Source organism: Coregonus clupeaformis, unplaced genomic scaffold (genome assembly GCF_020615455.1).
Source record: "Coregonus clupeaformis isolate EN_2021a unplaced genomic scaffold, ASM2061545v1 scaf0665, whole genome shotgun sequence".
NCBI lineage: Eukaryota > Metazoa > Chordata > Actinopteri > Salmoniformes > Salmonidae > Coregonus > Coregonus clupeaformis.
Genome location: NW_025534120.1, coordinates 245,001 through 258,708, shown reverse-complemented (window position 1 = coordinate 258,708; position 13,708 = coordinate 245,001). Strand labels below are relative to the sequence as shown.

General features: G+C 42.3%; 1 protein-coding gene and 1 long non-coding RNA gene across 2 annotated transcripts; both read left to right on the top strand.

Moving 5' to 3' along the window:
* Positions 1-931: 931 nt before the first annotated feature.
* Positions 932-6,479, top strand: LOC123485386. Its single transcript, XR_006658993.1, has 3 exons — positions 932-1,007; positions 5,003-5,390; positions 5,919-6,479. It is a non-coding gene; the product is annotated as an uncharacterized LOC123485386 (long non-coding RNA).
* A 38-nt stretch (positions 6,480-6,517) lies between these two features.
* On the top strand, positions 6,518-12,064 carry LOC123485380. Its single transcript, XM_045216289.1, has 10 exons — positions 6,518-7,593; positions 8,040-8,324; positions 8,579-8,837; positions 9,004-9,008; positions 9,675-9,710; positions 10,330-10,596; positions 11,002-11,058; positions 11,101-11,256; positions 11,355-11,600; positions 11,848-12,064. The coding sequence occupies exons 1-10, from the start codon at positions 6,518-6,520 to the stop codon at positions 12,062-12,064; spliced, it is 2,604 nt and encodes an 867-aa protein (XP_045072224.1).
* The last annotated feature ends 1,644 nt before the right edge of the window (positions 12,065-13,708 follow it).

Below are 13,708 nucleotides of genomic sequence, written 5' to 3'. Positions count from 1 at the left end.
GACTATAAGACTATGATGTCTAATCAATCTCTGACCTCTGGAGACAGACATAGCGGAGCACCATATTAGGTAAATGACGTCAACGGAATCTCCTTTTGGAACGTTCAATTTCTTGGGAACGGCAACTTCGAAGTTCTAACTTGTTATCTTTACCGATAAATGCGATAGATGTATGTTTATAAACTGATATTATGTTGATATCCTCACCCTTTCGTCGTCAGATGGTGAGCAAGCCTAGAAAACCCCTGCAAACTGTCAGTTGGCATTCAAACTTCCAGCAACTAGAAAGAACATGAGAGACACTCACATCATTAAGATTATAATTCCTATAGCTTTTAATAGACCGACCAACCGAGCAGCTTCATTCATCATGCATGAATGAAATTATAGTCATTGCCCGGGACTAAACTAACTGGGCATGTTCGCTGAGCAGGACCCAACGGTTTTTAACGTTCAGGTAGATATAGGCCTCTACTATGAACAAACATGTCTCTCTGACATTTAGAATAAGAAATCAGGTCGGCTCTATATGTGGTAACTATATCTGAAACATTCGACAACGTTTTTGGCGACTGAACTTTGCTTTGGGGTATATTCATCAGGAACCAAACGGAAACAAACCGGACGAAACAGGGAGGGACTAACCTGAACTTGTCCAGTGAGAAACGCTCGTTTTTGTTGTAAAACGTTTAGCTACGATGTGCACGATTGAATACACACCTGGAAAGTATGAGAAAGCTCTCCTGCTGGTGATTAGTACATTAAAACCACGTTCAGTAGCCAAATGTTGTCGAAATGTTGCCGATAGAAATGCCATGAATAGAGCGGAAGTGATTCCTTATTCTAAATGTCTGAGGCATGTTTGTCCTACATAGTGTATTTCTATCTGAACGTTCCAAAACGTTGCTTCTTGCTGAACGCGCCCCAATAATGTTTTTATACACGGAAGTATAAGTGAAGTAAAATAGGTATAGCTACACACCAGGTCACTGCAGCGGGGACTCGAGGTAAGGGTTTTCTAACAATCGGTCATAATAACGTGGTAAGGGTTTTCTAACAATCGATCATAATAACGTGTTAAATGAAGGTTAGGCCCTACTTACTACATTTTAGCTGGTCTAGACTAGACTTGAGAGTCTGACCAACTGTCAAAAGCGAGTCAACATTAGGATGAGAAGTTCCTGCTGTCTAGTAGATGTAGTTGTCTAGAGGAAATGCCAACACATTTACAGTCTAGTTTGATTTGTTTCCTAATATAACCGAACTTTTCTCCAAACCGGCACCTATAACTTGGCTGTGGTAGGAGACGTGGAAGCGCGTCTTGCGCGCAGTCTAACTCAGGCAAGGTGCCGGTTTGGAGAAAAGTTCGGTTCAGACGGATTTCTATAAAGGTCTACAGATATACACACATGATATAATCCGGACCAATGGATAAGGAGTTATGGATGATCGATATTCAGTAACAGGATTTTGGGAAACAAGTATCCTATCTGCCTACAAAATGTTGGCAGTTATTTTCCAGACTTTGCACTGTAGCCACCAAGGACGCCAATGCGCGCATGCGCAGCGTCCTATATAGGGGTAAGTATATAAATAAGAATGAATAGAAGGTCGTCTCCATTCAAGTCAATGATGCCATAATGGGTGGACTGGCAGCCGTTTGGAGTGTTTCCCGACCGCTGGTCACCTTTTCAACGCTTATCTTGTAGAATCCAGCAATGGCGCTGGTCCCATTAATTAGCTTTTTTCCTAATGGTTCCGCATGTCTTGATCTAACCATCTTCAACCTGACCGGCTAGCTATGTCACCTATGTATGAACACGATGAGGTGTATCTTATATGCTAACGTTAGCTAGCAGGCTAGATGGTTGTCTTATTCTGGCATTCGCTCATGATCTGCTTCAGACCGCTTGCCTTCTGCCTAGGCAGTTTAGCTACAACGCTTGAGCTGGTCCCATGGTTGAATCAGAGCGGTATATCCTCAAATCACTTACAAGCCCTTAACCAACAATGCAGTTTTTAAGAAAAAATATAAAAAGAGCAAATAATTAAAGAGCAGTAGTAAAATGAAATAACAGTAGGGAGGTTATATACAGGGGGTACTGGTACAGAGTCAATGTGCAGGGGGAACCGGTTAGTGGAGACCCATGCCAGGAAGTAAAAGCAGGAACAGATTAATAGACATGTCCATTGGAAAATTACAGATGTGGTGATTTGTGCTCGTGCACATAATTACATGACCTGAGCTCTCCCAGTAAAACGTATCCTGTCTGAACAGGGCTATAGGCAACGCCTCTGATTAGATCTGGACAGGGATATAGGCAACGCCTCTGATTAGATCTGGACAGGGATATAGGCAACGCCTCTGATTAGATCTGGACAGGGATATAGGCAACACCTCTGATTAGATCTGGACAGGGATATAGGCAACGCCTCTGATTAGATCTGGACAGGGATATAGGCAACGCCTCTGATTAGATCTGGACAGGGATATAGGCAACGCCTCTGATTAGATCTGGACAGGGATATAGGCAACGCCTCTGATTAGATCTGGACAGGGATATAGGCAACGCCTCTGATTAGATCTGAACAGGGATATAGGCAACGCCTCTGATTAGATCTGAACAGGGATATAGGCAACGCCTCTGATTAGATCTGAACAGGGCTATAGGCAACGCCTCTGATTAGATCTGAACAGGGATATAGGCAACGCCTCTGATTAGATCTGAACAGGGATATAGGCAACGCCTCTGATTAGATCTTGATTTAGTCACATGCACAGATGTAGTTGCGTCAGTGAAATACTTCAGCTCCGAGCTCCAACAGTGTGAATGAAACAATACATTTTTTAATAATACAAACTAACATAATGGGGAACAGGTTAAATAGGGAGGACAAACTAACATAATGGGGAACAGGTTAAATAGGGAGGACAAACTAACATAATGGGAACAGGTTAAATAGGGAGGACAAACTAACATAATGGGGAACAGGTTAAATAGGGAGGACAAACTAACATAATGGGGAACAGGTTAAATAGGGAGGACAAACTAACATAATGGGGAACAGGTTAAATAGGGAGGACAAACTAACATAATGGGGAACATGTTAAATAGGGAGGACAAACTAACATAATGGGGAACAGGTTAAATAGGGAGGACAAACTAACATAATGGGGAACAGGTTAAATAGGGAGGACAAACTAACATAATGGGGAACAGGTTAAATAGGGAGGATAAACTAACATAATGGGGAACAGGTTAAATAGGGGAGGACAAACTAACATAATGGGGAACATGTTAAATAGGGAGGACAAACTAACATAATGGGGAACATGTTAAATAGGGAGGACAAACTAACATAATGGGGAACAGGTTAAATAAGGAGGACAAACTAACATAATGGGGAACAGGTTAAATAGGGAGGACAAACTAACATAATGGGGAACAGGTTAAATAGGGAGGACAAACTAACATAATGGGGAACAGGTTAAATAGGGAGGACAAACTAACATAATGGGGAACAGGTTAAATAGGCAGACAAACTAACATAATGGGGAACAGGATAAATAGGGAGGACAAACTAACATAATGGGGAACAGGTTAAATAGGGAGGACAAACTAACATAATGGGGAACAGGTTAAATAGGAGGACAAACTAACATAATGGGAACAGGTTAAATAGGGAGGACAAACTAACATAATGGGGAACAGGTTAAATAGGGAGGACAAACTAACATAATGGGGAACAGGTTAAATAGGGAGGACAAACTAACATAATGGGGAACAGGTTAAATAGGAGGACAAACTAACATAATGGGAACAGGTTAAATAGGGAGGACAAACTAACATAATGGGGAACAGGTTAAATAGTGAGGGCAAACTAACATAATGGGGAACAGGGTTAAATAGGGAGGACAAACTAACATAATGGGGAACAGGTTAAATAGGGAGGACAAACTAACATAATGGGGAACAGGTTAAATAGGGAGGACAAACTAACATAATGGGGAACAGGTGCGCAACAACAGACAACAATCAAATGAACATAGAAATATAGAACATAGAGCGGCAGCAGCTAGTACTCTGGTGACGACGAACACTGAGGCCTGCCCGAGCCAGAAGGAAGGGCAGTCTCGGCAGAATCCGTGACAGTACCCCCCGACACCGGGCAGAGACGGTGGGTTTGTGCCCCTAGGCGACGTTGTTGCCGGTGATGTCTGGTGGAGGACCTGCCTTACAACAGGCCTACAAGCCCTCAGTCCAGCCTCTCTCCAGCCTATTGCGGACAGTCTGAGCACTGATGGAAGGATTGTGTGTTCCTGGTGTAACTCGGGCAGTTGTTGTTGCCATCCTGTACCTGTCTTGCAGGTGTGATGTTCGGATGTACCGATCCTGTGCAGGTGTTGTTACACGTGGTCTGCCACTGCAAGGATTTTCAGCTGTCCGTCCTGTCTCCCTTTAGCGCTGTCTTAGGTGTCTCACAGTACGGACATTGCAATGTATTGCCTTGGCCACATCTGCAGTCCTCATGCCTCCTTGCAGCATGCCTAAGGCACGTTCATGCAGATGAGCAAGGACCCTGGGCATCTTTCTTTTGGTGTTTTTCAGAGTCAGTAGAAAGGCCTCTTTAGTGTCCTAAATTTTCAAAACTGTGACCTTAATTGCCTACCATCTGTAAGATGTTAGTGTCTTAACGACCGTTTCACAGGTGCATGTAAATTAATTGTTTATGGTTCATTGAACAAGCATGGGAAACAGTGTTTAAACCCTTTACAATGAAGATCTGTGAAGTTATTTGGATTTCTATGAATTATCTTTGAAAGACAGGGTCTCTTTTTTTGCAGAGTTTATATTCTTGTTTTACGCCATTGTAATAGATACATTCACATTTAGTTGGTGTATGTTTTGTTTACATGGGCTAAAAAGTTTAATTGAATGAATAAACCTAATCATTATTTAACTGTTCTACTATTAACTGACTATGTACTTTCGTCTTCCAGAGATCCTACGTGTTGAAACATACCAGTGATGCTGCAGAAACAACCTGGGACATGGCTTCTGCAAGACAATCTGCTTTAGAGTACATTACAAATGGAAGGCTACGTCTCATCGGAAGGCTCCAGAATCTTCCCCTCATTGTGGAAAACCTGTTCCAGTGCAAGATTCTTCACGGGGAGCAAGTCAGTAAAATTGAGGCTCAAGTTGACTGTTCTGAACAAACCAGAAACATACTGGACTGGGTCTCGGTCAAAGGAGAGGCTGCATGCTATGAGTTGCTGAAAATTCTACACATCACAAGGAAGAGGACCTTAGACGACGCTGACTTACAGCAATGGATCAGCTGCTTCCCCTTTAAGGAAGACCCAGAGATGACAGACTACCTTGTTGGTAAGTGATCGTATGGTATCCTCTTAGTATACACTATATAGTATACAATTAGCTTATAGACAGGGTTTGTACTTTAGGCACTATTCCTTTGGTTCCATGGTGCTGGCGAAGCTATTTGAAGCGCATATTGAAAGGGGTTAATGTACCTTTTTAGATTGTTCATCAAAAATAAGTGCGACCAATGCACTCTTCGTGAAGTAAAAATGCCTTTATTATAATGGCATGTTCAATAGAGATTTGTCATTGTCCTCCCTGATGAAGGCTACGCTGAAAAGCATCAGAGTTTTTATACATATTGTTCTATTGAACATGCCATCATAATACAGGCATTTTAACTTTGTTTTTAGTGCCCCTTGGTTCTTCTTGCTTTTGATGACCATTTAGCCCCAAAAGAGCACCTTCAATCTACAAAGATCTACTAGTGTATCCTTGTAGCTTTCTGTCCTGATTTTCTCTAGTCCTTTAGATTGGCTTTGATTTGTTTGCAAAGTGCATTTACTCTCTCTTCCCTTAATACCCTTATTTTAGGTTCAAAACCCTGTCACGGATATCAGACACAGCTGAAATGTAAAGCACGGAAGATCACAAATGGTGCATGGAAACAAAGCTGTAGTCTCCTACCAGAGACATGTAGAAATGAGGGGACTTTATCTTACACCCCTCTTGTGTTAGATACAGATTTGCATTCATCTCTCTCCAAAATTAAAGTGAAGAGCAAAAGATGCAAGAAAGCTCGCCCTAAAAAGCTAAAGAGCTTCATCCCCACGGCCAAACAGGAAACATCCCCTGCTGACCTGCTTAGGACACATGAGAAAAAAATCCTCCTTTTTGGAAAACCTGGAATTGGAAAAACAACAGTCGCCCATCAAATGTTGAACCTCTGGGCAGAGAAAGATCACAGAGAACTAGATTACATGTTTTATTTTGACGTGAGAGACATTTCACACAGAAAACCCATGAGCCTGGAGGACCTTCTCTTTAACATGTACAGTGAGCCCAAAAAAAGTAAAGAAGAAGTGTTACAGGATATTAAGGAGAACTCTGAAAACGTTGTCATCATATTTGATGGAATCACAGACCTCTCCTCTCTGTCGGTATAAAGGAACTTATGGAGAACCTCCTCCCTGATGCAAAAGATTGTGACCACATGCAGACCAGATCAATCTGAAGACTTCCTGACAGACTGGCCCGCAGACTGGTTCAGAGTGGAGGTGAAAGGGTTCAGTGATGCATCCATCAGGGCTTACTTAACAGAGATGCTGAGTGCTGATCCTGACTCCTTGAGCAGTGTGTTAAACAACCTAGAGTTGTTCAGTCTGTGCCATGTCCCAATGTATGCACTGATGGTGGTTACCTGCATTTATTTCCCTACCTCAGAGGCTTCTAAACAGACATGCACTATAACTGAAATGCACAGCAACGTCCTCCGTCAGTGCATCAAACAACACAGTGGCATACGACTTAAGGATATCGACAATTATCTCAAAGAAAACAGAGAGAAAATATTGTCTTTGGCAGAAATAGCTTTTCATGCAACAAATGAAAAAAACATGAACTTGACAACACTGAGCTGTGAAGAAAGCAGTGTCCATTTTGCGTTCTTGGGAGCACTTATGGTTAAGGTTGCACCCACAGCGTCAGACACTTACTGTGCATTTCTCCACTACACAATGCAGGAGTTCTTTGGTGCCCTTTGGCTCTTACAGAATCCAGATCAAATCAGAGCGGTTCTAGAGAAGTGCCAGACTGAAGAATGGAAACACACAAAACACTTGATTCCCTTCCTGTGTGGGCTTCTGAATGAGAGGAATATTAGATTGGTAAACGGTCTAGTTCCAGATCAACAGATCAAGAAGACGTCAGATTGGTTCTTCAAGGAAGTGGTGAACACATTTCTTCCATCTCAAACAAACCAAGATCATGCAGAAGGTGGTGCTCCTGAGTTTGAGATAGATCTTCTGTTTTTGTGTCAGTGCTTGTATGAACATCAGTCTACTGAGGCCTGTCTCCTTCTCCTGGACAAACTGGACTATCATCTAGACCTGAGTGGAGAACATCTTGATCCTCACCAGTGCTGTGCAGTGTCTTATGTGACCAGTCAGTCTGCAGAGAGAAAGGTTGGCTTGGACCTGAACGACTGCATTGTGTCAGACCAAGGAGTAAGGCTGATACTGGGCTCTCTGAAGAATGTCAGACATCTTGGGTAAGTTTATTATCTGTGTACAAACTAACCTAATTAAAGAAAGATTGGTAATCACCTAACCATTCATGCAACTCCTTTAATTCCTTGTTTGTCACAGCTGTATCATGGCTGAATGTCTACCATTTGAGATCAGGTTGCATCTCTCTGTAAATTAACAAACTTTCTCAAGACTTTTTGTCCAATCTGTTTTCTGATGATACATCTGACCCTTCAATGAATATCAGACATCTTGGGTAATATTTGTGTTATATATTTGTGTTATTTAATTCACCAGTTTATTTCCAATTATCCAGTCAAAGAAAGAGAAATTGGGGTGAAGCAACTGATCTTTATAACAATATATATTATATTCTCTTCCATTCAGATACTTAGTTATAAACACTTCTGTGTCATGCTACTTTGAAATAATCTGTATAATTTAATTTGTAATCTAATCTCTTTTAAAGGCCCTCCTCTGGTGATTCATCTGACCCCTCAATGCTGTGTCAACTCTGGACAACTTTGCTGAGCAGTGTGGCAGAGATGGACTTCACCAGCTTACTTGGTCTCTGTGGAAATGAGTTGCACCTTCCAGTCCAGGGTGAAAGACGAGTGTTTGAGAGAGCAGAAGAAGTGATGAAGCAGAGTCTAGAGAGGGTTCATCTCTGTCTACACTGGGGTCAGAGAACTCTTCTCAGTGAAGCTCTCAGCAAAACCATTTTAAAGTGTTTACCTAATATCAACAAACTCAGGTGAGTGTTTCCACAGCCAATATATATTTACACAATGTCTTTGTGACTATTCATTTATTTAAGTCAGTTGAGAACATATTGTTCTCATTTCCAATGACAACCTATCAAATGGCTAAGACAGACAAACAAGACATTGCAACAACACAACAAGATAGACATGATGACAACAGTATTCAGTCTGTAAAAAGAGGCAGCAGTCACATTCTCCCTGCTTCTATCTGAACATAGACATTCTTATGTTTTATGGGTCACAGGTTTACCCCACTAGAACATCAGAGAGGATCCCCTGAAAGACTGGAGACAGAAGAGAAAGCAGTCCTACTAGATTTGTGTCTACAAGCAGCACTAGATCACAGAGAAACTTTCCAGAGAGCTGTGAACACACTGCTGTCACTGTTCTCTGTGTATCAAACTGAGAGATATGACATCCTGCTGGATCTGTACTCACATGTGAAGTACAATAGGAAACAATCAGCCAGGTGTGTCCTTCCATCATTGAAACCACTTTTACCAGTCAGCTCCTGCAGTCTGGTCCATAGACCTCTCAGAGAGAAAGGCCTCCCTCCTCCTAGAAGTGCTGAAACTCCAACCAGGGAAGAAACCAGTAGAGCTGAAGGACTGGTCAGATGAAGAGAGTGAAGTGAGGAGTTTCCTTCAGTGTCTGCCCTATATCTCACAGCTGAGGTGAGGGAGTTTATCCAACAAGAGTCCATGTGTCATTGAACTGGTGGAGATAGTATTTCTGTTTTTACATCGTCCTTATCTGTTTAATACATGCACATATGAAGATGCTGTAGCAACTGTAAGTCAGTAGGAATTGAAATTGAACAAAATTCCAATTCATAGTTGTATTGTTATAGAAAGATGGAGTCATAAAGTGCTATTGGTTTTCAGTTCCCCAACCCTGTTACTCATATCAGTCCTCATCACTCACCTGTATATCATCTGTGTTTTAAACTGTTTGTTCAGATTTCCTCTACTAAAGGATAATATAGAGAGGACAAGGAGAGAAAGATATTCCTACCGAATCTGTGTCTTCAAGCAGCTCTCCATGAGAGAGGAACCATACAAACAACTGTAGAGAAAGTGTTTGTTTCTGTCTGAAGTATATCACAATCAGAAATGTGATTTCCTGCTGGATCTGTACTCGCATGTGAAGGACTATGAGACTCAAACAGGCAGGAGTGTCCTTCCAGCATTACAGCCAGTTTACCAGTCAGCTCCTGCAGTCTGGTTCATAGACCTCTCAAAGAGAAAGGCCTCCCTCCTCCTAGAAGTGCTGAAACTCCAACCAGAGAAGACACCAGTAGAGCTGAAGGACTGGTCAGATGAAGAGAGTGAAGTGAGGAGTTTCCTTCAGTGTCTGCCCTACATCTCACAGCTGAGGTGAGTCTGAACATGTGTGGTGGTTAGTGATTATGTGATGCTAGTGATTATTATCTTGTACAAACATTGTAATATAAATCTTCAAGTGTTGGTGAATCTGGTAACATTTATACTCAGATTTCTTGACATAACAAATGTTGCATTACTAAATGTCACACAGATATTGTGAATTTTTCTTAAATTTTGTGATGCTAGAAATTTGTCTTTTAGAAATCTTGTGGATTTTATCTTTGAGACGTTTTGTAACATGAAACCTGAAAGTTTATACTCAGAATACCTAATCTAATCAAGGTATATTAGTGTTTTATATTTCATTAATCTTTTGTTCTTCCACTTTGACATTACAGAGTATTTTGAGTAATTTCTTGACAAAAACATTCTAATTGATTCCATTTTAATTCCAGGTTGTAACACAATAAAACATATGTAAGGGGATTGAATACTAATGCAAGGCACTGTATGTACAAACATTGCTGTAACTTTAACCTCATAGTCATTGTATCATGTCAAAGTGCTGGAGTACAGAGCCAAAACAACCAAAAATGTGTCACTGTCCCAATACTTTTGGACTGTCTCCTAAATGTCTGATTTCATGTCCCCCCGTGTCCTGCTGTTTCAGCTGTGATGATGACAGGTTCTTCCAGAGGGTGTGTGAGTCCGTCCCTGTGAGGTCCAGAGAGGAGGACCAGCAGTTGGCCTCTCTCCTCCAGGCCTTGGGCTCCACCCTGTCACTGGGAGGAGAGTTACCCAGGAAAACCTGCAGGTCTGTGGGGAGAGTCCTGGGTCGCTGTGCCTCCAGAGTGGACCTCACTCTTACCCCCAGCAAGATCTCTCTCCAAGGAGCCTTACTTATTGTGAGACATGAGTCAAAGCTACACAAGCTCAGGTATGTTCAGTAAGACAGCTTTTACAGGTGTTGGGTTCTAACTTGAAACAATCCTTATTCATGTTACCATATTAGAACTGGGTGAATGCAAATCTACTGGGGGAGAAAGGGGAAAGTTGACATTCTGTCAGAACATGTCATTGTTAAATCTCATGTATCCTATGGAAAGGAGAAGGGTAATCTCATGTATCCTATGGAGAGGAGAAGGGTAACCGTCTGGTAGGACAGCCGTGAGTGAGGAGTTCAATCAACCTGGTTTGAGCATGGACTAGTTGTCTGTTAGGTTCTGATAAACAGAGTGAAGAACTTACACAGGTCTATTGAATAGTTTATTTTCCTATTGAGCATTTTATCTGACAAGGTTTCTCTGTTTAAAGTGACTTGAGTTTTGTCTTTTCATTCCAGGCTGAATGTGGGCATGGCAGTGAAACTGTCCAGACTGGTTAGGAGGACAGGAGAGGTGCTACTCCACTGACTGTCCCAGAGTTCTCCCTGGTCCTAAAGAGCAACCAGCCACCAGAGAGTGTTATCCAGGGCTCTGAGTAGTGTGGCATCCCTGCTGAGACTCTGGAGGGTTCAGTGTCTGGACCTGACTGACTTCTGGATCCAGGGTCACTCTCTCATCACACTGCTGTGTCACCAGGGACCTCTCTCTCTCAGGTCAGTCTGAAGCTGATGTTTTTTAGAAGTAGAAATAGTAACTTCATTCATGTGTTTTTCTTCATATTTCTGACTGCCTTTATGTTCCAACCTCCTAGACTGAACTCAGACACTCTGCAGCAGCTGACTGTAGTTGTGTATGAAGCTCAGGACAAGGACTTGACTCAGTGGTTCCTGGAGAAGGTTGGTGGAGACCTGACCTCCTGCAGGCTGGACCTGGAAGTGCTTCTCTCTCTGCTGCAGCATTCAACCCACAGCATCACTGTGGACCTCAGGAAGAACAGGCTCCTAGAGAAGAACATCTCAGATCTTCTCCCCTTTCTGGGAAGGGTTATATTCAAGAGGTGGGAGAACTTCTTTCTCTATTCAGACTTTCTAGAAAGAAGAACATAACTATTTATATCCAGTGACATGTTGTTCTGAGTGATCCTCTGTAATATCATTAGGGTTTTATTCAAGAGGTGAGAGATCTTTATTCAATATTTATAGACTTTAATTATTAATGTCCTATCCAGCCAGTTGTTGCTATGTGAGTTATCCTTTATAAAACCTTGACATAACCACAACAATCCATTCTCCATGTTTGTTCAGGTCCAGTTCCAGCTTTGTAAAGTCCACCATCAGACAGATCTATGACAGCAGAGCCAGTGACTGTGTGTCCAGTTTGTTGAGGTCTTCAGACCATTGGATCAACCTGAACAGCAGAGAGCTGGACAGAGTGGACTGTACTGCTCTGTGTTTTACCCTGCAGCACTGCCACCAAGTCAAAGTCAACCTGCTGTGGACCTCCATACCACCGGGGAGATAGAGAGCATCCTGCCTCTTCTGGACAGAGTCTCCCAACTCAGGTTTAGTTGGCACTTTTGACCCTGCTAGAATGGATAGAACTATGAGGCGCTCCACTTTCTGACTGATTTAACCATTAACCCTAACCTTAGTCTAATGCACTTAACTTTAACCTCACCTAGGAGTGGAATTTTGATTTGATTTATTTCACCTTTATTTAACCAGGTAGGCCAGTTGAGAACAAGTTCTCATTTACAACTGTGACCTGGCCAAGATAAAGCAAAGCAGTGCGATAAAAACAACAACACAGAGTTACATATGGGGGTAAAACAAAACATAAAGTCAAAAATACAACAGAAAATATATATACAGTGTGTGCAAATGTAGTAAGTTATGGAGGTAAGGCAAAAAATAGGCCATAGTGCAAAATAATTACAATTTAGTATTAACACTGGAGAGATAGATGTGCAGAAGATGATGTGCAAATAGAGATACTGGGGTGCAAAAGAGCAAAATAAATAACAATATGGGGATGAGGTAGTTGGGTGGGCTAATTACAGATGGGCTGTGTACAGGTGCAGTGATCGGTAAGCTGCTCTGACAACTGATGCGTAAAGTTAGTGAGGGAGATAAGAGTCTCCAGCTTCAGAGATTTTTGCAGTTCATTCCAGTCATTAGCAGCAGAGAACTGGAAGGAATGGTGGCCAAAGGAGGTGTTGGCTTTGGGGATGACCAGTGAGATATACCTGCTGGAGCGCATACTACGGGTGGGTGTTGCTATGGTGACCAATGAGCTAAGATAAGGTGGGGATTTGCCTAGCAGTGATTTATAGATGACCTGGAGCCAGTGGGTTTGACGACGAACATGTAGTGAGGACCAGCCAACAAGAGCGTACAGGTCACAGTGGTGGGTAGTGTATGAGGCTTTGGTGACAAAACGGATGGCACTGTGATAGACTACATCCAATTTGCTGAGTAGAGTGTTGGAGGCTATTTTGTAAATGACATCGCCGAAGTCAAGGATCGGTAGGATAGTCCGTTTTACGAGGGCATGTTTGGCAGCATGAGTGAAGGAGGCTTTGTTGCGAAATAGGAAGCCGATTCTAGATTTAACTTTTGATTGGAGATGCTTAATGTGAGTCTGGAAGGAGAGTTTACGGTCTAACCAGACACCTAGGTATTTGTAGTTGTCCACATACTCTAGGTCAGACCCGTCGAGAGTAGTGATTCTAGTCGGGTGGGTGCAAGCAGCGTTCGATTGAAGAGCATGCACTTAGTTTTACTAGTGTTTAAGAGCAGTTGGAGGCTACGGAAGCAGTGTTGTATGGCATTGAAGCTTGTTTGGAGGTTTGTTAACACAGTGTCCAATGAAGGGCCAGATGTATACAAAATGGTGTCGTTTTCGTAGAGGTGGATCTGAGCGTCACCAGCAGCAAGAGCGACATCATTGATATTGTAGTGTATTGACAACACCATGATGATGGTGTTAAATGTGTTTCAAATGGAACTGAAAGAATGTTGATTTTTGGGATCAAGAGGGAAGGTTTTAGTGTGACGCCACATATGACACAGGAAGTGTGTGGTAGATACGGGGATTGGACAGTAGAGGGAGCCACCCACATCTTGGAAGGCTATATATAAGGGGGGACAACGACGGAGAGGCAGA

Bases quoted from the DNA above. Each gene is read 5' to 3' on its own strand.
- LOC123485380 (XM_045216289.1), top strand. From the start codon at position 6,518: ATGCAAAAGATTGTGACCACATGCAGACCAGATCAATCTGAAGACTTC. The intron at 7,594-8,039 runs GTAAGTTTATTA...TCTCTTTTAAAG, and splicing joins AAGAATGTCAGACATCTTGG to GCCCTCCTCTGGTGATTCAT. The intron at 11,257-11,354 runs GTCAGTCTGAAG...CCAACCTCCTAG, and splicing joins CAGGGACCTCTCTCTCTCAG to ACTGAACTCAGACACTCTGC.